Source organism: Pteropus alecto, unplaced genomic scaffold, assembly GCF_000325575.1.
Source record: "Pteropus alecto unplaced genomic scaffold, ASM32557v1 scaffold88, whole genome shotgun sequence".
Taxonomy (NCBI): domain Eukaryota; kingdom Metazoa; phylum Chordata; class Mammalia; order Chiroptera; family Pteropodidae; genus Pteropus; species Pteropus alecto.
The window spans coordinates 12,731,733-12,754,807 of NW_006494611.1; the positions used below are offsets into that span (position 1 = coordinate 12,731,733).

Genomic DNA, 23,075 nt, shown 5'->3' on the forward strand with positions numbered 1-23,075 from the left:
CTCTTGTTGTTATACTAATAACTCTTAGTACTACTACAAGTACTTATACTACAAGAACTAATACTTCTCCTGAAGATAGGAAAGTGTCTTTCATTGGCATCTTTAAATTCAGGTTGCTTGCTTCACTTTGCACCTGGTTGCCTTAGCTAATACGTATCTATTAAGCACTGAAAGGAAAGAGGAATGCTGGTGGTTGGTTGGTTTTTCATTCATTCAACAAATATTTATTGAGCACCCGTGGTGTGCCAAGGAGCCTGTTAAGCATTGGGGATACTGTAGTAAACAAATCAGCCATGGTGCCAGTCCTCAGGAAACTTATACATTTTTAGTATTTACCCCTGAATATTCTAGAACCATCTTTCTATATCATTTCTTTTTTACCTAAATTTTGAGAATTTTTTAAATTGTATTTTTAATCAACTAAACAACTATACACTAAAAAGAAAGATCTGAATATCACAAAACACCAGAAAAAAAATTTAACTCCCCAAGTTATTATTCTCAAACTCTTATTCTGCCTCTGATCCATTTCCACAAATGTTATTTTATATACATACTTTCAGGTTTTGCTCTGCCATTTCCTATCACTCTGTTTCTCCATCATTTTCACAGTTGTTACAGTAATGTTCTAGTATTATGCCATAGCGTCCTTGAAAAAGTGAGCTGAAGCAGAGAGGCAGGGACCCCACTCTGTGTAATCTTAGATTTTTTTTTTCTGTTAGCATAAATATAATGAAAATCTTGATCTTTCACCTTTTATTAATAATCAGTTCTCTTCTCTGCCACTATCCATTGACAGTTTTCATCCTTAATTTTTACAAGTGCCTAGAGTCTAATGAGTAAACTTAGGTCCAGGAACTGCATTTTTGTTTTGCCTTTTCCCAGCTTTTACGCTTTTTGAAGTTTTTTGGTTGGTTTGTTTTAATGAAAGCTGTGTTAAAGTTAGTGCTCATCAGCTACTATTTTTATTAATAACGTTAGGAAAGAGCTCCGCCCCCTTCAGCTTCTAGCAAGCATCCATCCATGGGCCCCTTCTCTCCTTCTTTGCCTTCCCCAGTGATCTCACCTATAGGAAATTTTTGCCCTTTGTACCTTATCCTTGTTTTCATTACTAACCTTTATATGCCTCAGTCTCCTCATCTGAAAAAAGGTCTCTTTTGAAGACCTTTTCAGTGGCTTCTGGCAGTCTCCACTAAGTTGTTTTTCAGGTTAAAGACTTAAGTGCAGCAACTTGTTTTGAAATGAATTTGCGTTAACACACTGCCCTTCTCCAAGCACATCTTTTCTCTTAGGGTTCTTATCTCTGGCCTCTTGTTTGTTAAATTGTTTGAGCAACAGATATTTTCACTGGACTTTTATTCCTCCTACTTGCCTCTCCTACACACACGTTTATTTTTATTGTTCGACCTTTCACCACCAGGACTAAAATCTATACATTCATCTTTGACTCAGTCCTGTTTCTACAGGACTAAACTTTTCTGAAAAGAAGTTCATAATGTGTCCTTACAAAAATGTGCCCCATTCCATCTTCCTCAAACTATCAACATTTTTATTCTCCATCCCAGCAGCTAGGACAGGGCCTGGCATTTCAGAAGTACTCGATAAATTTTTTATTGAATAAGTGAGTGAATTATTTCCCTTAGCCGTGTTACTATTTTGTCTTCACCCACATTGTATATGTCATTCAGGCTGTCATTATCTTCTCAGTTACCATATCCAGACCCAAGTTCAGGGCGTAGCCATTGCTACTCTGTTTCACTACGTTCCTTCTTGATAGTCTGCCTCCAACCTTCCTGCTTTGGCCTGCCCTACACCACAGGAATCCTCTAACTTGAATATCAGAGAGATTTCCGTAAACCATTTATTCATGAGTGTCAGGATTTGTTTCCATTTGGTTTCTTGCTGTCATCTCCATTTACCTTTCTCTCCTGCTAAACATTGCCAAATACTCAGATTCAAGCAAGGGAGCAGGGCTGATAACAGCTACCACACCCAGCTCTCCACTCTGCCTTTCAGCAGCATATGTTCACCCCCTCCCCTGAACTAAGTTATGTCTAGCCCTTCTTCCAGTTTGTGACTAAGGATTTCCCTCCATAAATCTCTCAGAATAATCTCACACGCTCACACAGTCTTCGTTAATGCTGGTAGCGGTTGGTTGCAGAGCAGGAACAACACAGCCCTGTTCCGTTTTGTCTCATCACTTTTCCAAGCAGGGTAAACGATTCATTCACTCATCTGCCAGATATTTCAGACTCTTAGTCAGATGCTATTTAGAAATTAATGGCAGTCTTTATTTTCACCAGTACCCCTCTAAAGTAGAGACATTAATTTTCTTATGAGAGAACTGAGATCTGGGTGCTCTCCGAGGATTAAAGTAAGTTTGCAAGAAGTTTTGAGCATTTTTAAATCTTCTAAGGGGTTCTCACCTTTTTCCCATCTCTGAAAGAAGTGGATAACATTTCTCAGAAGCCTAAAGTTTAACTCCTCCGGTCTTAGCGTCTTTTGTATGCTGTTCCTGGGAAGTTTATCATTTTCCTCCTTCCTGTGTTTTTAATCTGTTTAACTCGTTTAGATTTTGGTGACAAATTTGGATTTCCACGATGAGCAGAAGCGACGGAACCTCAATGGGACACTTCATGAGCTCCTCCGAATGAACATCGTCCCTATTATCAACACAAATGATGCTGTTGTCCCCCCAGCTGAGCCCAATAGTGATCTCCAGGGGGTAAATGTGGGTGAAGTATTCCTAAGGGTTGAGCATATGGAGATACTAATGCCACGCTCTGCTGCATGTACTGACACCAGGAGTTTGGCACTAACAAGATGAAGAAATTGGGAAAGAATGCGGTATTGTGGGCAAGCTACATAAACTCTTTGAAGTCAGCGTTTTTTTTTTTTTCCAACAGGATGAGATGTGATAGTGCTTTAAGATGGTGCTATGAGCATGGCTTATGCATGTCAGTGGATAGAAGGGTGCATGTTTGGAAAGGGGGGTTGCCAGTAGGCATGGTGTTATGTAGGCAGAAGGGGCCTGGAAAAGTTGTTATCTACTTACTCAGGGTCATTAATTTTGCCTGCCAGAGCCTAACTGAATGCTTCTGTGAACTTCTTTTTGAACTGTATAGCTCATTCACTTATGACTTTTTACCTGCATTCCAGGTTATTAGTGTTAAAGATAATGATAGCCTGGCTGCCCGTCTGGCCGTGGAAATGAAAACTGACCTCTTGATTGTTCTTTCAGATGTAGAAGGTACAAAGTTATGTCTTTTCCTTTATCCAGCCTTTGTTTTAAATACTATGTGTATGAGCACATGAGTTTCCTTCTTTGAGTCCTGATCTTTTGTTACTGTGGGCCATTATTTTCTGAACCATGTGGTCTGACAAAGAGTTTTTATGATTCAGAAGAAGGTGGGGGAGTCTGGGAGATGCAGTTTAAATGCTGAAACGTCATCATTTCCAGGCACTTTAGTTTCCTTCTTTGTAACAGCTTTGTGGAGAAATAATTCACATATCATACCATTCACCTGTTTAAAGTTTACAATTCAATGATTTTTAGTATTTTAATGTAGTTGTTCAACCCTCACCACAATTTTAGAACATTTTTAACACCCCAACAAGAAACCTCATACCCCTTGGAAGTAACTCCTCACTTCCCCACAAATTCTCCAGCCCTACGCAACCTCCAGTCTACATTGTCTCTATTGATTTGCCTGTTCTGGACATTTTATGTAAATGAAGTCATACACTAATGCTGCTTTGAACATTCAGGTGCAAGTATTTGTGTGAACATTTTTTTTATTTTACCTAGGAGTAGAATTGTTAGATCATATGGTTAACTGTCTACATTTAGCCTTTTAAAGAAGTGCCAGACTATTTTCCAAACTACGTATACCATTTAACCATGTAAAACCATTTCCTTAGTGACATAAAGATGTACTATTTTACATTCCCACTAGCAATGTATGAGGGCTCCAGTTTCTCCACATCTTCACCAACACATACCTCTTGTTATCTGCTGTTTGATTATAGCCATCCTAGTGGGTGTGAAGTGATACATCATTGTGTTTTCGATCACTTTCAGTTTTTAAGGTAATTCATGAGACGGATTATTTTAAATTGGAGTCACTACAGAAAATCCAGACTGTATGGCTACTGTGTTCTTATATGTTACTCTAGTCCTTTTCCCCTTTCTTATGGAGGGGCCCCTCTTGGCTCCAGTTTGACTCTCCATTCACTCTTCTCACTTTTTAAAGCTCTTCCTATTTACATTTGTCCCATAAGGAATATATATGGTAGCTATCTCAAAAATAGACCAAACCTACAAGATCCCCAAAGACCCCTATACATTCCCAGGAGGTGAGAAAAACCGTTTAGTTCCCTGCCCATCCCCAAGGCAGGTTAACGTGGCAGGACTTGTTCTCCAGTTTGTACTCTAGCAGTATGAGGTAAGGATAGAGACTGCCTGGTGAAGGCAGGGACAACAAGAGATGGATCGATCAGTTCCTTGCCCATGTGGAAGGTCAGAGAGATCATACTTACATGTCAGTGTCTTTACCTGTAAGAAGGCCTAGAGCCATGTTTATCCACTGTAAACTTCAAATCTCAGGATAAGAATGGCTAATTTGGGGTAAGAGTGACCCACCTGGAGAAGAAGGCATTTTGGTTAATCAACAGATTTTATATTAAATTTCTGCTGTGTGTAAAAACTGTGCTAGGTGCTTTATAAATGTCAATTTACTTAATCCTTGTAGCGACCATGCAAAGTAGGTAGGTTAGCGCAATTGTTCAGTCGAAGAAATTAAAAATTAAATTCACATCAGTTAAATGGTATAGCCAAAGTCACACAGCTAGTACTTGGCAGAGGCCAGTTTTAAATCTCCTTTCAGTTAAAAAATCTGCACACTTCCCTCTCTCCTGTACTGCCTGTCAAGGTAAAGGATGTGAATTTGAGAGATCAATACATGAGCTCAATTTGAACTAGATTCTAGTAAAACAATTTTAATGCATTCTCAAACACCAAAATTGGCCAGCAGTGGCCTTGTGCTCTTAACTCTTTGGTTATCTACTGAATGTTGATTATTAGAACAATATCAGACTTTTAACACTGCTCTTGGGTTTGAGAGGCTGCCATTAAGGAAAAAGAGAAGTAGGCAAAATATCAGAATGCTGGGAACCTTTTGACATCTCTGGAGAATGTATTGCTTAGAATTGTCCAACCTTGCCCATAATATTTATTATATGAGACCAAAACAGCCTCAGAATCCAAGGCCGTGACCTCAATACACAGTGCCTTCTGAGAAGAACTCACCCTAAATCCTGGGAGCTGTGGAGGGCTGGGTCGAGGTTGACAGAGGCTCCGAGAGGTTCCTTTTCTCCCTCTAACTGCCGCACGTGGTTCACGCTGCCTTCTTTTGTGCTGGACACGATTTCCTCTGGCTTCTGACTCCCGTACTCTCCTGGAGAGGATGTGTATAGCAGGGCTGTGTTAAAGATTTGTAGTAATGGAGCAAAGGGGTATATTTTAGCACAAGAAAAGCAGTAACTTCATACCAAAAGCATCACTTCCCTAAATGTCCTTTAGCCAATCCCAACCAGGGGTTGTTCCTCCCTTTGGCCTTGACCGGGACTCTTATTTTCTCAGGCCCCTCTTTTCCCTTTCCAAGACTCCGACTTGCTCAAAGTAAAATTGTGAGGATTTTAAATCTTGGATTGTATGCATGTAACATTTCATGTAACTTTTATGTCACTCAGTTATAAAAGGGAAATAGGCTTTGTGGTGATAAATCTAGACTGAATGCAGTAGTCATTCGCTCTTCTGCTGACTCAGCCTGACCTTCTCAGTGGCTCACCCATAATATGGGGGCAGATAATTAGGGTACTGTGAGAGTTAATGAGAACCTGTCACATTTCATCCCTTCAGAAACAGTCACATTAAACAGTATATGCCTGCTGTATTATTTCTGCAATAGCCACTCATCTTTTTCAGTTAACGTCCTTAAAGTTCATCATCATAAGTAGCAATGGCTGAGGTGAGAACAATTTCCTGGTAGACTGTGGGCAAGGCTAATAAATTCTGTGCCAAGGGTGTACCCATGCTCTGATGCTGGCAAACATCCATTTAATAAGCCCGGTTATAAAAGTATGTAAGGTGAGTCCCCCTGGATCTGTTTTCCAATGTGGGTGGACCCCAGGGATCCCTCATTCTCTTTCTGGTTAGAGCTGGTGGAACAGCAGAATCTATCCGGATAAGTCAAGGTCAGAGTGGTTGGCAGGTGTCTGGGAGGCCTGTCTTGGGGGATACTCACTTCCATTAAAGCAGTATTATCGACTCTTGTTTACTCTTTAGGCCTCTTTGACAGCCCCCCAGGGTCTGATGATGCAAAGCTCATTGATATATTTTATCCCGGAGATCAGCAGTCTGTGACATTTGGAACCAAGTCGAGAGTGGGACTGGGTGGCATGGAAGCCAAGGTAAGAATCTGGTACCTGTACTACCTGTAACAATTATAAAACCAAGATAATATTTTATCATTTTTACTTTTGTAATTGGGGAATAATGGTTTAGATACTAGGCACGTACACTCTTACATACATACATGTCTAAATACTGAATGCATATTGTGTACCTGTATTTAGTCATATCTGCATATATATTTTTATTAACATTATATAAAAAGTGTGTTCATATTATGAACTCAGGGACAAGGTCTGTATATTTTTCATAATTCTTAAATCTCCTCATGTTGCCAACTCAAAATATTTCTTGATGAAATCTTTCAAAAATTCTTCTCTCCCAGTAATTGTTCTAAGAACTTATACCCTTAATGTACAGTGTCATATGTAGCAATGGCAGAGATGAAAATAAGCCCCATTTACAAAAGCTAAAAGTACTCAGCTTCAGACTCTGGTCAAACAACAGACTAAACACTGAGTTGAGACACAATAAGTCAAATGTAGAAATGTGAGTCCTGGTTTAGAGTCTTGGAGAGAGAACACACTGAACACACTGGGTCATCTTTAGGCAACACTCGCCAAGGTTGGGCTGGAAGAGTACATGGGCTGAGTGTGTTTTCAGAGCTTCTGAGCTGTTCAGAACGTTACTATATATACTTAATTGCTCATTATCACATTATATTTTATATCTTTTTTGCAAGTTAAAAGTGCGGGTGACTAGAGCCTGCAAAGGTTTGAATCTCATCTTTGGATCCCACCTCTCACATTAGGTGAAAGCGGCCCTCTGGGCTTTGCAAGGTGGCACTTCTGTGGTTATTGCCAATGGAACCCACCCAAAGGTGTCTGGGCACGTCATCACAGATATTGTGGAAGGAAAGAAAGTTGGCACCTTCTTTTCCGAAGTAAAGCCTGCAGGTAAGTAATTCTTCGTGGAGTCCCGTGGTCTGTGGATGACAGCTAGTGATGCCATGGCCTGGAATGGGCTGAAGACTGAGTTCTCACTGTGGGAACAGGGATCACAAATTAATGCGCTTATGTTATAAAATACAGTATTGTTTTGAACACTGTTTGTAAAACTGGATTTTGATTTGCATTTGGAAAATTTAACATGCCTAACTAGGCCTTCTAGTCTCTCTAAAATTACTAAGTTAAAGAATATAAGCAACCATTTTCTCAAGAAACATTTGCAAGGTCCATGCTGGATTCCAGGTACTAATAAACACTAGAAATGCAAAGATGTATAAGATGTATGCTATGTGCTTTCAAGTGCCCACAAAGATAGAATTGCATTATAATCGACATTCCGAAATCCAAACACATTAGAAAATAGCCAAAGTGGAATTGAAAAGATCTCTAAAGACATAAGTTATGTTGTTTACCCTAGAAATACAGATAAGTTTCCTGTGTTTATGCCTGAGTTAATCTGGTATATTTTTTAGCCATTTTATTGGCCAGAGTGATCTCTGTTTGTGCAACAAGGACACCAAGACACCAGATGTACAGTCCATGCATGTGGTGAGCCTGTGTATGTGCTGAGATAGGGACCGGGAACTAAGCTGACCATGATCTGATGTTTGCAAATGTTCTGGCAGGCCCTACTGTTGAGCAGCAGGGAGAAATGGCTCGGTCAGGAGGAAGGATGTTGGCCACTTTGGAACCGGAGCAGGTAACTGCCCTAGCTAATCGTTTGCTTAGTTTTCAGAGTGAGTCATGCTGTGAGGTGTAGAATACATAGTCAGGCCTGCCGTCTCCCTTGTTATTCCTCATGTCCCCCAGAGTTATCCAAGTTACCATTCAGATTTGTTCTGCCTTTTTACTTTTTCTAAATTTTATTTTCCCTGTTGACTCTTGTAAGCTGATGCTTAAGGTAGCTTTTCATCACTATGATGTTTTGATCAAAAACATCATGAAAATGATGAGACCGAGGAGGCGCTCTAATCCTGCCACAAACTAGGCATGGAAATGTAGGAAAATTACTCATCCAATCCATCCCAGTCACCTAACCAACCCCTAAGATGGAAGCTAATGAGCCTGCTCCTGAGTCAAAGCCCTGCCTTGTCTACAGTGAATCAGTCACCGTAGCAGACACGAAGCTGAAAATGCGGAGAGGTCATGTGGGAGCTGGGGGCTGGCTTCCGAAGGGTTGAGTTGTTATGGATGGGTTCAAGAGTGATGTGTACAGGTTTCTTCTAAGGAGTACTTTGGCCTGAGAAAGGAAAAGAGAATATAAAATAACTACAAGTAGAGAAAGAAGAACAAAAGAAGAGCCTAGCTTCTCTCTCTGTTAAACCACTTTTATACCTTCAGTAACCATCATGCTGACTACTCACATTTCCTAATCTAGGTGGGTAGAGGTTGGGGTCTTCGCAGGCATCCAGGACTTGGTTTTTCCCCTTTCAATTCATTAATCGTCAAAAAAAGAAAATAAGTAATTGTCAAAAAAAGAAAAACTAGATGCAAAAACTTACCTGGGAAATGAACTGTATACAGCTAATGATATTAAATGTGTAGAAATGTGTGTATCATATGATTCAAAATGCTGGCCCTGTCTCATGATTGTATAATTCATCATGCCCCCTCCCCCACCACTGGGCCGCAGTTTGCTTATCATAATAATTAGGAGTGGTTAAAGAGGAAGAGAAATAAGAAGAGATCGGGAGATTAGCAGTGAGAGAGGAAGGAAAAAATGAGAGGAGCAGTGGTGGAAAATGAATGATATGAAGTAAAATTTCAGTTACCGATAACCTTGAATTTAGGAGCAAGGCCTGGCACACTCAGAAGGTAGATTTAAAAGAGCAGGCGTGCATTCTTTTTGGATTAATGTGTTTGCTTGTTTGTTTAATGTTTTACCTTTCTTCCTAGAGAGCAGAGATTATTCATCATCTGGCTGATCTGCTGACGGACCAACGCGATGCGATCCTGTTAGCCAACAAAAAAGACTTGGAGGAGGCAGAGGGTAAATACCAGCAGTTTGGAGTCAGTGTTGTGGACTCCAGACAGAGAATCAGGAAAAGGGTTTTGTTTTGGTCTTTATTCTTTGTTTTACTCATAATTCTTGTATCATAATCTGCCTGAAGTCAAGGTTGTTATAGAAGAAATTGTATATTATGCATTCTGTTTATTGAGGGTTGGTGGTTAGTGTTCATTGGGCTCTTTCAATGTTTACATAACTACCTCTACCCCTTTTCCCAGTACAACCCCCCAAAGGGACTTTTTTTATTCCCCACAGGTCAAGATCCATGGCCATTATGGTAATTTCTGGACAAACAGGAAAAAAACTTGAGGACCTCAGTATTTTAGACATTTATCTAACAGCAGCTAACATTTATTGAGGCCTTTCTATGTTGCCAGGTATTGTGCTAAGGGCCTAACAGACAGGATCTTTATCTTTATGACATAGTATCTATGAGGTAGCTATTATTTATTATCCAATTTTACAGAGGAGGAAACTGAAGCTCAAAGAAGTTGTCACATGCCTACCACCCATATAGCCAGTGACAGATGTGGGATTCAAACCCAGAATGACTGCATGTAAATTGTTGTAGAAATAGTTTGTGCAGTCTGTGATGAGAGACAGCTTATCTCCTAGTGAAGAAACCAGTACATAGTCTGCCCAGAGATAGCAACAGGTGCCATCCAGAGTGTCCTTGAGGAGCTGATGGTAGAGTGAGTGATGTGGCTGAACTCACTTTGCAGACAACTAAATATGTAGAGTTAAGTCGAAGCCCTCATCTTTCTCTCCCTTTTCCTGATTCTCTGTCTTTTGTACCCTAAAATAATGAAGACTGATTTTATAGGTTTTCCTTTTCTCTTGAATAAATGTGCCTTAAACATCCAAATTAGTGTTGTTCCCTTCAAAGAAACCTTGTGAGGCTCATCAACATGATTTTTATTCCTTAAAACATGTTTGAGCCATTGTTTTGGAACTTCCTTTAGAGTTTACATCTGGTCTTTTGAATTATTGCAGTATTGAAAAGTCATAAAATAAACTTTCAGAAATGGGAGAAATCTTTGATGACACCTTATCCAGTTCTTCAAACTAAAAAAATTAAGACCCATAGAGGTTAAAGCTATTGTTCAGAGTCACACAACTAATTGTTGGCAGAACTCTGACTTCTGATGTCAATTATGTCCTAGAAATTCATAAAGATATGCAGTGCCATAAGAACAAAGTCCTGTGTATACGTGAGTGTGATCATCCTTTTTGACTCATGAGCCCATTTCAGGACATTTATCCTAAGAAAATATATGTAATATGTAATATAGTGAAAACGCTATGTGTAAAGATTCTTAGAGCAAGATTGATTATCATACTGAAAACTGAAAATAACTGGAGTGTCTATAACCTAGATATAGTTAAATGCATCAACCTGTATCAACTCAATGAAATATTCAGTGGTAATTAAAATAATTTTTGCAACATGGTAGATGTACTTGCATTGTAAAGTGAAAAACTAGAGTGTAACTTTTAGCATTCACTATAATTAAAACTTGATTTTTAGTACATGGGGAAAAGTGAAAAAAAAATTAATTGATAATTGATATAATTTGGTTGATTAGAATGGTGGTTTAATTTTTTCTAACTATAAGGTTGGTTTCTCCCCTCCAAAGCAGAAATCTTTTTATTATCTTGGTGGGTGTGACTATGAAAAAGAAAGGAAGAATTTTCATAATCTCATCTCAACATTATCCATAGTAGTAATTTGTGATATGTGATTCCATTTGGTTTTCTTGAGTATATATATTCACGTGTACATCTGAATTTGTATATAGAGAATCACACTATGCATACTGTTATATTTAAATTTAAAGAAAATCTTATATATGAACTTATAATTCTGTTGAAGTTTTTATTTTGAAAGATACCATCTTATTGCTCCTGATTATAAAAATCATTCATTATAAAAGATTAAAATAATGCAGAAAGGTAGACAGCAATCATCACTGTTCTCAATGCCTTCCAGACACGTATGTATACATGTAATGTTTGGTAAATAGAACCCTATCATACGTGCTGTTTTGTAGTTTTCCTTCGTCATAAACTATACCCTTGACAGCTTTCCATATCAGGAAGTGTAGATATAGTATTTATAGTTACTGCATTGTAGCCCATTGTCTGAATTTATAGGTAGAATCTAGTTTCCCCCTATTCTAAAAATGCTATGATGTCTACGGCCATGTTACCCTGAACAAGCCCGATCCCATCTGATCGTGGAAGCTAAGCAGGGTTGGGCCTGGTTAGTACTTGGATGGGAGACCATCTAGGAAGACCAGGTGCTGTGGCGTAAAAAATAAAAAAATAAGGGATTGTAAACTAACAAGGTCCTTGCAATCTGTGAGGTCAACCAATGAAATATTCCTGTCACATGTATAAGGGTAGATCTGGATGGTAAGCCCTGATGAATCTCCCATACTCGCCTAAAAAATTTTAAAAAATTAGAATAATAAAAAATGCTGGTGATAGGTATCCTTATTACATGCAAGTTAGCTCATGCAAATGACAAATTTCTGGAACTGAACTTGCTTGCTTAAAGGGTGTGGGTTTACATACCTTTATATGATGATGTATACTGCCAAACTGCTTCCCCCACTGAGAAGCTGTATAAATGGCATGTCATCATCTCCCCAGTGCCCCCTAAGTTCCGTGTCTGTTCCTAACACAGTGCCACATGTTCAGTAAAACAATGCAGCCTGCCAGGATCTACTGCTTTATCATGTGTTCTTCACACCTCTTCAGGGAGACTTGCAGCTCCTCTGCTGAAACGTTTGAGCCTCTCCACGTCTAAGTTAAACAGCCTGGCCATTGGTCTGCGGCAGATCGCAGCCTCCTCACAGGACAGTGTGGGGCGTGTTTTGCGCCGAACCCGAATTGCCAAAAACTTGGAACTAGAACAAGTGACTGTTCCAATTGGAGTTCTGCTGGTCATCTTTGAATCTCGCCCTGACTGTCTACCCCAGGTATGTGACTAATGCCAAGATAAATCTCCCAAAGATTCTTTTTCTTTTCCTTTTTTTCTTTTTAGTGAAAGTTTTTGTTTTTTTTTTACCCAAAGATAATTTTAAAGACTTTATTTCCAGGTTGCTCTTAAGGTAATTTATGTTATTGATTCTTTTAATAATTCTAAAGATAGGTATTCATATATTCATTTTACAGTTGAAGAAACCGAAGCTTATAGAAGTTAATATTCCTGTCACATGTATAAGGGTAGATCTGGGTGGTAAGCCCTGATGAATCTCCCATACCGTGTCAAGAAGCACAGTTCCAAATATCTTACCTCACTGGGGCACTTTGTTTCCTGGCCACAGAGTCCCTGTTAGCCTCCTGCAGGGACATTCATCTCATAGCTGGTTTTGCCCTTATGAAAAGGACCCCTTTATCATCAGTGTCACAGATAGCTTCCTGTAGTTCATCTCTTAGGAAAAAGAACATCTAGTAGTTAATGGGAACTAGAATACAACCCTCTTTAAGGAATCTGACATATCACAGGCTAATGTCGAGATAGCATAGATTAATAGCCTTGCCAAGCAGCCATACTCTGAAATACAAGGTGGCATTAAGAGGTTAACCTCACTTGTTGCTTAAACTTTCTCCCAGAAATCTGGAAGCATTTCCCCACTAGACTGAGATGATACCAGCTTTTTCTCTGCACTAGCCACAAAGTGTCAGAAATTCTATTTAAAAAACAAAGAGCCAGCACCTCTTCACTATATAGTGTAAATGACCATGGGAGTCCAGAGTGCTCCGTGGAAGATACTCCCTGACATGACCTAAAACCAGCTTGTTAATCAAGGGACTCCCATACCATCTGACCCCTCCTGACTTGTCTCAGAAATGGTCCAGAGAGGACTGCAGCACTCCCCTCTGCTGGTAGAACGGGATCCTAAGTCTCTGAGAAGACTGTGTCCATGACGTTTCTCTGCTACCTTTTTTTCCATTCTAGCTGATAGTTCACAAGGAAAAAGGTTTCCTCCTTAGCCAACTACAGCTGAGGTTCCTCACCCAGGATCTTAACCTTGGATGGTATCACAGAATCCTTGAATCCTAAAAGTTGCATGCAGAATTCAGTATGTTTGTGCATTTATCTAGAGAAAGTTTACATCACTTTTATAAAGGATTCACGAGCAACAAAAATGAACAGAAAAGAATTAAGAGCCACTAATCTGGAGATTAACATATTCAGGCAAGGTTTTTTAGTAAAGTTTCTTTCACTATGTTACAAAAACAGGAAAATTTTTATTCACCCCAGGAGCATTCAGAAAGTTAAGCTTCAGGCCTTGGATGATTATGTCAGTGTCATTAGTTCTTAGCTCTAAGAGGGTGACTAATCCTACCCATGGATGGCCTACTTTTTCCTCCCCAAACAGGCTTGTGCTCCTTCCCGAGCAGTCTCAGCCTCTGCCACAGCTGCCCCGGGATCTGGTAGGAGGCTCAGGCTTTCTCCAGGTTCTCAGCACCAGGCATTTAGAGCTCTCAAAACAATTAACCAGAGATGGCGCCCAGCCTCACCCCCAGTCAGGTGGAGCAAGCGCATGTGTCAGGAGGCAGCTGAGCACCCTGTCCTCCACATGGCCAAAGTGGGGAGGGGGACCCGCAACCCTGGCCACTTACCTCAGGTATTTTGCTCATGGGGCTAAGAAGCTGTATAGTTGAGTTCTAAGATCCAGGTGGCTTGGCTCCAGAGTCAAGGCTCCCAGCCCTGCCACTTATAAGCTGACCTAGCAGACTCACCAACCTCTCTGGGCTTCAGTGTCCTTATCTGTAAAGCAAGGGATAAAACAGATACTCAGTTCACTAGAATGTTTTGAAGCTGCAACAGTCTGTGCCTTATAAAGTGATTAATAGTGCTTGGCCCAGAAAAAGTGCTCAGTGACTACTAACCTTACTATTATATGATTGCTGCTTCTCTTTGGCTCACTGCTCTCCCCTTCGATCTGCAGGTGGCAGCCTTGGCTATTGCAAGTGGTAATGGCTTATTACTCAAAGGAGGGAAGGAGGCTGCACACAGTAACCGGATTCTTCACCTCCTGACCCAGGAGGCCCTCTCGATCCATGGAGTCAAGGAAGCTGTACAGTTGGTAGGTCCCTGGAAGGAGCCAAGTCGGGCCCAGCGGGGCCATGTCAGATCTTTTGGTATTTGAAGCAAAATTTAGGCCATGTTAGGGCCAAGCCACTTCTACAGGCAGGCTTGATTATAGTGGCAGCAGGTCCTGTGTGCCTGCTGACACTGGACAATGCTAGGAGCTTCCTTGGCCCAGATGGGTCTTCAGTGGCTTAGGAAGGTCACTCTCATACACCTCTATCCTGGTACTGTTGATTTGCAAGAATGCCTATTAGCCCTTTGTTCTTTAGGTCAAAAAAAAAAGACCTAGAATGAGGGCAGAGTGATATAGGCCAAGGAAGATGAGATCAATTTTATGAAAGTTTGTCATAAACCATCATGCAGCATTTAAGTATGAGATTTTGCTATTATGATGATGATGATTATCATTTTAACTATTGTCTCAGATTCCTCAACTATCAAATGGAGTTTCTGAACTAGATAGTAATAACTACAATTTATTGAGCACCTACTATGGGCAAGGCACCTTTCATTCATTTTCCCACTTAATCCTCACAACAACTCTGAGAAAAATACATTAATTATTAGCCCCATTGTATAGATGGAAAAAAAATGGTTCAGGGGTTGAGTAACTCACCCCAAATTACTCCAGATCCTCTTCTCTCTCCGTCGAGGCCCACTCGTTCCAGCATTCCAGGATTCCGTTGGCTGCTAGGAGAGTGTCTGCGAATCTGCTGCGTTACATGGTCACTGACAAGAATCTGGGTGTTTCTTGTGGTAACGTAGTGGGTGGATAGATCACAGCTTTTAGGGATTCAAATCTCAGCTCTGCCACATCCTAGCTTAATTCAGCGGGTTCCCTCCCTTCCCTTCTTCCTATTGGTGTGTAACATTCACAGAGTAAGTATGTAAGTAAACAATATGATTTTGTACACACACATACGTACGTACGTACACGTAACCACCAGCCATATCAAGACACACAACATTTCTAACAGCCAAAGGCTCCCATGTGCCCTTTCCAATCAATATGCTCCACCCCACTCCCAACTTGTTTTACTACTTTCACATTCAATTTCTTTGGCCTATTCATGAACTTCATGTAAATAGAATTGTACGAAACATACTCTTTTATGTTGTATTTCTTTTGTTCATTCATGAGATTCATCCATGTCATTGCGTCTAGCAGTAGTTTTCTTTTTCACTGCCGTGTAGTGTTCCATGCATGTGCATGTGCTATGGTTTAACCCTTCTTCTGCTGACGAACATTTGGGTTGTTCCAGTTTGAGGCCATGCAGATTAAAGTTGCTGTGAACATTTTTGTACACATATATTTGTTTTTCTGTTGTAACATTACCATATAGGGGAAAATTAAAAATCAAGAAGACAAAAAAGATGCCTGTAGTCTAACACAGGCACTTTAGTCAGTCCAGCCAGCATACCAGGGTTGAAGTTTCAGTGGAAATAGAACCATGACTCTATAGCAAGACCCAACATGTCAAGAAGACCGCGGATAGAGAACCACCAGAGTAGCCACTTCCTCTTGTCCTCATTGCCTGGCACAATCTTTACCTGCTGTCACTTTCAGAGATAGCACTTTGTACCTCTTCTGGCAGTTTTTAAATTATCTGCCCCGTGTATGGCTGATTGTCTCCTAGTCCTGTCTTCCCAGCTAGACTCAGCTCTTTGAGGGCAGGGACCAGGTCCTGCATGTTTTGTCATGCAGAGCACAGCACCTGGTATGCAGTATTTGGTGAGCATTTGCTGGACTGTCAGTTCCCATGACCAGGGGCTTAATCTTGTTTTGGAATAACTTTTCAGTGCCCGATTTCATTCTCAGAAGCTGCAGAAATTTATCTGTAAAAGGGATGTTGCAGCTCCTCTGTTTCATGGGATTAGAAGATGTCCTCTTTATCTTTTCATCCTCTGCCTTTTCAGGTGAATACCAGAGAAGAAGTAGAAGATCTTTGCCGCCTTGACAAAATAATAGATTTGATCATTCCACGTGGCTCTTCCCAGCTGGTCAGAGACATCCAGAAAGCCGCTAAGGGAATTCCAGTGATGGGGCACAGTGAAGGGATCTGTCACATGTATGTGGATTCAGAGGCCAATGTCGATAAAGCCACCAGACTAGGTGAGCTCGATGGGGCCCCTGTTTTAAGGGCAAAGTATTTGTCAGATCTTCTGTGGCTCTGGATCATGTTAATAGAAACAATTCTTTGTCCTTCTTCTTTTAGTCAGAGACTCTAAATGTGAGTATCCAGCTGCCTGTAATGCTTTGGAGACCTTGTTAATCCACCGAGACCTGCTGAGAACACCGCTGTTTGACCAGATCATTGATATGCTGAGAGTGGAACAGGTAAGACAAGTCCGTGGGACTCATACGTCACTTCCTGCCTTCCATGTTGAGATTTAGGAGCCTGTGGGATTAGACCTGGAGCAACTGCCATACCACGTAACGCAATTCAAGAAGCAATATTTTTGAGCATCTGCTAAGTACACAGATGAGTAAGACATGCCCCCTGCCTTCTGACAGTCTAGTCGATGGAGGAAACCCACACACAAATGGCTTCATTACAAAGTGGAATGTGTTAAGTACTAAGAGTGTTCAAAGATAAGATACATCACACGGCAGCCCATTGAATGACTATTTCTGGCAACCTTTATTCAAGCAGCATAGTTTAAAGTGTATGTTTCTGAACACACATTTCTGTTCGGATTTGATTTAAAAAGATTATACAGAAATGTTCTCAAATCAAAAACTTACTGCATCTACCTGTCCACAAATGTTTTCAATTACCAATATTAATGTACTTGATACAGTGATATTTGGGAATCAACAATTTGTAGAGTGTTTTTTTTTACTGAGATTATTTTTTTACCATGTCATTAAGGTTATGAACAACAAATGCCAGTAAGTTTCCAACATAAATGTATGCTCCAGCCTAAATTTCTAATTGCAAGAAAATAGATGCTCTCCAAACAAAAACGAACCATCTTAAATTTTCAGTCAGGACACATGTTAAGCTTTATATATGATGTCATGGATTCCCTTTCAGAATTATATAAACAGCGGTAAAGCGGTTCAGACAGTTACTGAACATACACTGGGCTTTGACCTGGGGCATGTGTCTCTTCCCTTTTCTCCTCTGGCTGGAAAAGAGGGCTCCAGTTAGCTTATAAATGTGGCGTGGTCCCAGTGAGAACCCGAAAGGATTGTTTTGAGCATTAAAATTAGAGGTAGATTACGTGATCACTTGTGTCTGAGGCCTTACTTTACACTAGTGGCCTGTTTGATTGGATACTTGTGTGTGTCCAGTACACAGGACTATACAGGACAGGAGGAAAGCTCTCCTTTAGTTAGGAATTAAACCCCCAGTCCTGATTCAGACAAACCCACTCTGTTCTCAGTCATTGTCGGGATTGCCTTGAAATTCCCCAAATCCAAACGAGTATTTGTACTTTAGGCAGCACCTTTGTATTGTAGGAAGTACACCAGCAGGGTGACTTGCCCAGAGCTAGGGCTCAGGAATGGGGTTCCAGTCCCTGAGGAACATGGGCGGACTCCAACTCTGGAGGAAGTAGAGTTCCAGGTAGGAAACCATGCAGGGCCTCAAACAAGGACAGACAAGCACCACTTGTAACTTAAGCCAAGCAAGAGCTTGGTCCCAAAGAATCAAGGCATGAACGCTGCCTGGGATGGTCTGAGAGCAAGCCTAAGTGGGGTCAGACATGTGCCTGGGGCCTTCAGTGACTAGCCTCCAGATCCCTAAATTCTTCCAGCTAGGAGCAGAACTATCCCCAAAGGCTGGAGCTGAGCTGAACCTAGAGGTGGGGCTGGACCGACCAAGTTGGAAATCTGAGAAGTAACCACAGTTTGAAGTGGTTACCAGCCGAGTACTGTTTCCTCTGAAGCACACCTAGGACTTTTCCAGGGTGAAGGGAGTGGAAGTGTATACGTGGTATCTCCCTTTCTCTGTGAATCCAGTGCCTAGGTCCCATATGCGGGGAATGGGATTTTTATAGTCAAGTGTTCTTGCTAGTAAAATGCCAACAGTCGGGGGCTTATGTTGATAGTCGGTTGGGTTCATTGCTGGCAAGTGTCCAGTCAGCATTTTCTTTCTGCCTTCCCCTCCCCCGCTCCTCTCCCTTCCCTCTCCCCCTCTTCCCCCTCCTCCCCTTCCCCTCTCCTTTTTTTTTTCTTTCTTGAGAGGCAACCCTTGGTTGAACAGATTGCAAAGACCTTGTCAGCTTACAATCCCTTATTTTTTTATTTTTTACACCTACAGCACCTGGTCTCCCTAGGTGGTCTCCCATCCAAGTACTAACCAGGCCCGACCCTGCTTAGCTTCCGAGATCAGACGGGATCGGGCTTGTCCAGGGTAACATGGCCATAGACACAGTCAGCATTTCAAAACCACTGCATCCTGGAGGGCGGAAGGCTGCCTCTAAAGGGAAGGCAGGGACTAGTTTAGTTGTCTGGACCACAGGAGCCACAGGCTCACCACCTTCATGCCCATCCTGCTGTGCAATCCTAGAGGAAGTGTGAGCTTGCTTACTTTGTTTATGTTGTTGCCCCCGGACTTCCTCTGTTCCAGGTGAAAATCCATGCAGGCCCCAAGTTTGCCTCCTATCTGACCTTCAGCCCCTCTGAAGTGAAGTCCCTCCGAACTGAGTATGGTGACCTGGAATTGTGCATTGAAGTGGTAGACAGTATCCAGGAGGCCATTGACCACATCCACAAGTACGGCAGCTCCCATACAGATGTCATCGTCACAGAGAATGGTCAGTGTGCGGATGCTTCGAGCCTACGGTGTCTGCTTTTTCTGCCTTGATCGCTGAGGTGGTTTCATTCCACTCAGCCCTTTTTGGCTCGGAGGAAAACAAAATCTGAACAGTCTAATGATGATCCCTGGTGTTGGTTGCGCTTGCTGGTTAGCTGAGTGCTTTCATGCCTATTACCTCAGCATATTGGCACAGTGGCCCTGGGTGGGGAGGCAGAGAAGAGGTGACTAGCTCCACTCTAAGCTGACTCCCTCTGTGGTAGAGGTGTTCATTCACTTCATACAACAGTCTTTCCAGGTTGTTGGAATAAATCCACCTGAGGAAACCAAGGCTCAGGAGCTTAAGTGCAGAAACAACTAGTTAAAGGCAGAACCAACTCTCCATACTCATTCATTCACGCCACAGATAGGTATTACAAGACATGCCTAGGCGTCAGGCACTGGAGGCCCAGTGATAAAACCAGGATGGCCCCACAGGGAAGTTATAGTCAGTTTATTGGGGAATCACACCACCACCAATAGTAACAGCTAACATTTATGGAGCACTTATCATGTGCTAGGCTCTGCAATAGTGCTCTGTGGTTGTCAGTTCACTTTCTCCTCTCTGCCGCCCTGTGAGCTGGGTAATGTTGTCACTCCCCATTTTACTCGGCCAGAGAGAGGTTCAGAAAAGGTCACCTTAGAGGGTGTGGAGTTGGAGTTCAGACCTAGGCATTCTGGCTGTGGAGCCTATAAACAGACAGTGTAGACAGGCCATTGCAGCACTGGGGTCTGTCTGCAGTGGGAGATCTGGACTCCAGCCCAGTCTTTCCCAGCAACTTCCACATCAGTGACTGATAAAGCTGGTTTCTTTCTTTCTCTTCAGATTTTTTTCATAAATCTTCATGTGTAATATGTGTGGAAGCTCCTCAGGGGCCTGGACCCTGCCCCAGTCAGTCACTGGTATGTGGCTGGAAGCAGGGATATTCTCCGTGAGTCATCGTAACTCAGTTTCTTCTCTTTGTGCTGCAGAGAAAACAGCAGAGTTCTTCCTCCACCACGTGGATAGTGCCTGTGTGTTCTGGAACGCCAGCACTCGCTTCTCTGATGGCTACCGCTTCGGACTGGGTAAGACAGACTCAGGTCACGGGGAAAGAATTGCCTTGTGACTCACTGTGTGGTCCAGGGAGCAAGGTGAGGGTGGAGTAGACACCTCTTCTTCATGCTTGATGGAGATGATAGAGGCAGAATTGGGAGAGGGTGGGTTTATGAGAGAGAATAATTCTAGCTACCATGAGTTCATAGAAGTCCTGTGCTCTGGGCATGTTAAGAAGGTAGGTACTCATGTTTCCTTTTCCATAGATGGGGAAACTGAGATTCACAGAACTGAAGTAACTTGCCCAAAGTCATGCAGCTGGCATTCAGACCTAAACTTATTCAAGCCCAAAGCCTGGGTCCCACCATAATGTTGGCAGACCACAGCATGTCTCCATACACAGGTTGTGACAGGTGTACATGCCAAGGACCCTTGAGAGCACTGCCACTGCAGACTTATTCCTTTAGAGAGACACAGCCAGATTTCCTCAGAAATAGGAATTCCCCATGAGGATAGGACAAAGGAAGGTGTTAATACCTGTGCTGGGCTTAAGTGTCAGCATCAAAAACAAACAGGTAAGCCCAGAGATGTGAGGTTTACTTTGCCCCCATCCCCTTCCATCATTAATAATAAAATCTCCATCCCCAATAGTAAAGGGATTTTTCAGACCATCTCTGGTTTTCAGGGGTGTAATTATGCAAAGCTCCAATAAGGCATTTATGACACATCTGAGAAGCATTTCAACCACTTGAAACATTTTAATCCCTCTGGACTTTTGAATAGATGATCTGCCTAGAGAAATAGTTCTTACTGAATTGTTAAAGGTTATTAAAGGGAATTTTACTCAGTGGTTCTTAGTCATTAGATACTTTATTTTTAGTTCCCAGTTTCTACTATGTTGGGGGTTTGATTTAATTATCACATCACTTGCACTGATCTTTATATTCCATGTTCTTGAAAGAAGAAATACTTTCACACTTTTAAGGGCTGAAGTGCCCAGCTTTCAAGTGAAAGTCTAAGACGGGGAAAAGCAGAGGACCACTCCGTTGTCTTTCCATCCCCCACTCAGAGCAGAGACTCAAACTCTGGTCGAGTTAAATTCTTGTGAAATGCATTGATAACAGTGACAGGTAATATTTATTGAGCATCTAGTATATTCTAACACTGTGTTAAGTGCATCACAAGCAGTTTCTCAGTTCTGCATAATGGATTCTATTATTTTCATCATTCCTTAAATGAAAAACAAGGACGAGACACGGTTAGGCAATGTGCCCAAAGTTACGTGGTCTCTATATCATTAAACCAAGATGCGAACCTGGTGGTCACTCTACTTGCCAACCGCTGGCCCAAGCTCATCCCACTCAGGTCTCTGCCCTTGCTCTTCTCTCTGCCGGCTGCTCCTCTCCACCTGCCCCTCCCCTGGCCAGCTCCTTCTCATTGTTCAGGTTCTAGTGGAAAGACACCTCTTCAGAGAGACTCTCCCTGACCATCCTGTCCACTGTGGTACCCACCCTACCCACGTATTCTGTCATAGCACCCTTCACTGCACTCAGTCACCACACGAAATTACTTGCTGAACTGTCCTTTGGCTGCCTTGCCCACAAGATACATGCTCCATGGAAACAGGACCTCTATCAGTTATTGCCCAGGGCCTGGTACATAGTATGTAAAATTGTGACGAACAGGGGAACCCTGCCTCTACTGTGTGTGATGCAGCAACAAGAGCCAGACCCAGGAAAACCCCTGCTGTCCCTGAGTCGACACCTGGAGCAGGAGGGATGGCAAACGGTCGATACCCTTTCATGTATCCAGTTACTGTCTAATGAGTGCCTCTGTGCTAAGAATTCTGAGGGATACTGAGAACATGTCCCTTTCTAGGATTTAAAGAATATTTGTGGAAATGACACATTCATACTAAACATTGTTGTACACCTCAGAAAATGCCCAGGGGTGACATCGTGGTACGTAATCTAGACACGAAGCAGGTGTCAGAGGCAGCACTTCTAGTATTGTCAAAATGCATTGAGGATAAAGTACAAGAGGCTCACGCATAGTGTTTCATTAGAAGAAGGGGCCTCATCATGATTTATAGCAACAGTGCAACTCAGACCGGCCTGGGGGGGATGGGGCAGGATGGGGCAGGGAGAGGGTGCCAGGTGAGGAGAACGAGGAGATGTGGGGCCGGTGGGCGGACAGGAAGCAGAGGCTGAGAAAAGCCACATTCTCATCCACGCTTCTTCGCAGGAGCTGAAGTGGGAATCAGCACATCACGAATCCACGCCCGGGGACCAGTAGGACTTGAGGGACTCCTTACTACCAAGTGGCTGCTGCGAGGGCAGGACCACGTCGTCTCAGATTTCTCAGAGCATGGAAGTTTAAAATATCTTCACGAGAACCTCCCTGTTCCTCAGAGAAACAGCAACTGAGAGCATGCAGAGAAGAACTGGGAACGTTCCTAGAGTTAAACCTGTCGTCACAGTCTCGGGGCGAGTCAGGTCTCATCTCCCACTTCTGGAAGGGTCTGCCTGTTGGAAAGATGCTTCTGCGTTCCGACTGGCGGCATCAGTCTTGGCTAATGACTCGCATTCCAGCTCACCCTTTTCTTTTTTCTTTCTTTTTCTAAGTTAGAAAATAGTTGCTGTGGGTATGAACTTTGCTTAATTGCTGCAGAGAGGGACTTCGCACAGTCCAGTTCTCTTCAAT

At 42.2% G+C, this 23,075-nt stretch overlaps 1 protein-coding gene and 2 pseudogenes across 2 annotated transcripts in view; 2 read left to right on the forward strand and 1 right to left on the reverse strand.

Annotated features, from left to right (window-relative positions):
- ALDH18A1 (aldehyde dehydrogenase 18 family member A1) overlaps positions 1-23,069 on the forward strand; it is a 36,069-nt gene extending 13,000 nt beyond the window's left edge. Inside the window, exons 6-18 of one of the 2 annotated variants that reach the window (XM_006925932.3) lie at positions 2,573-2,725; positions 3,160-3,250; positions 6,347-6,471; positions 7,224-7,368; positions 8,046-8,119; positions 9,316-9,409; positions 12,191-12,411; positions 14,392-14,529; positions 16,452-16,647; positions 16,751-16,872; positions 19,112-19,298; positions 20,309-20,404; positions 22,617-23,069. In XM_006925932.3, the coding sequence (XP_006925994.1) occupies positions 2,573-2,725; positions 3,160-3,250; positions 6,347-6,471; positions 7,224-7,368; positions 8,046-8,119; positions 9,316-9,409; positions 12,191-12,411; positions 14,392-14,529; positions 16,452-16,647; positions 16,751-16,872; positions 19,112-19,298; positions 20,309-20,404; positions 22,617-22,798 (1,824 nt within the window). In that variant the 3' untranslated portion in view covers positions 22,799-23,069. Of the gene's footprint in view, positions 1-2,572; positions 2,732-3,159; positions 3,251-6,346; positions 6,472-7,223; positions 7,369-8,045; positions 8,120-9,315; positions 9,410-12,190; positions 12,412-14,391; positions 14,530-16,451; positions 16,648-16,750; positions 16,873-19,111; positions 19,299-20,308; positions 20,405-22,616 lie in introns of both variants that reach the window. The other variant, XM_006925931.3, reaches the window with a different exon arrangement.
- On the forward strand, positions 11,621-11,739 carry LOC112474135 (annotated as a pseudogene).
- On the reverse strand, positions 18,794-18,912 carry LOC112474264 (annotated as a pseudogene).
- Positions 23,070-23,075: the final 6 nt, after the last annotated feature.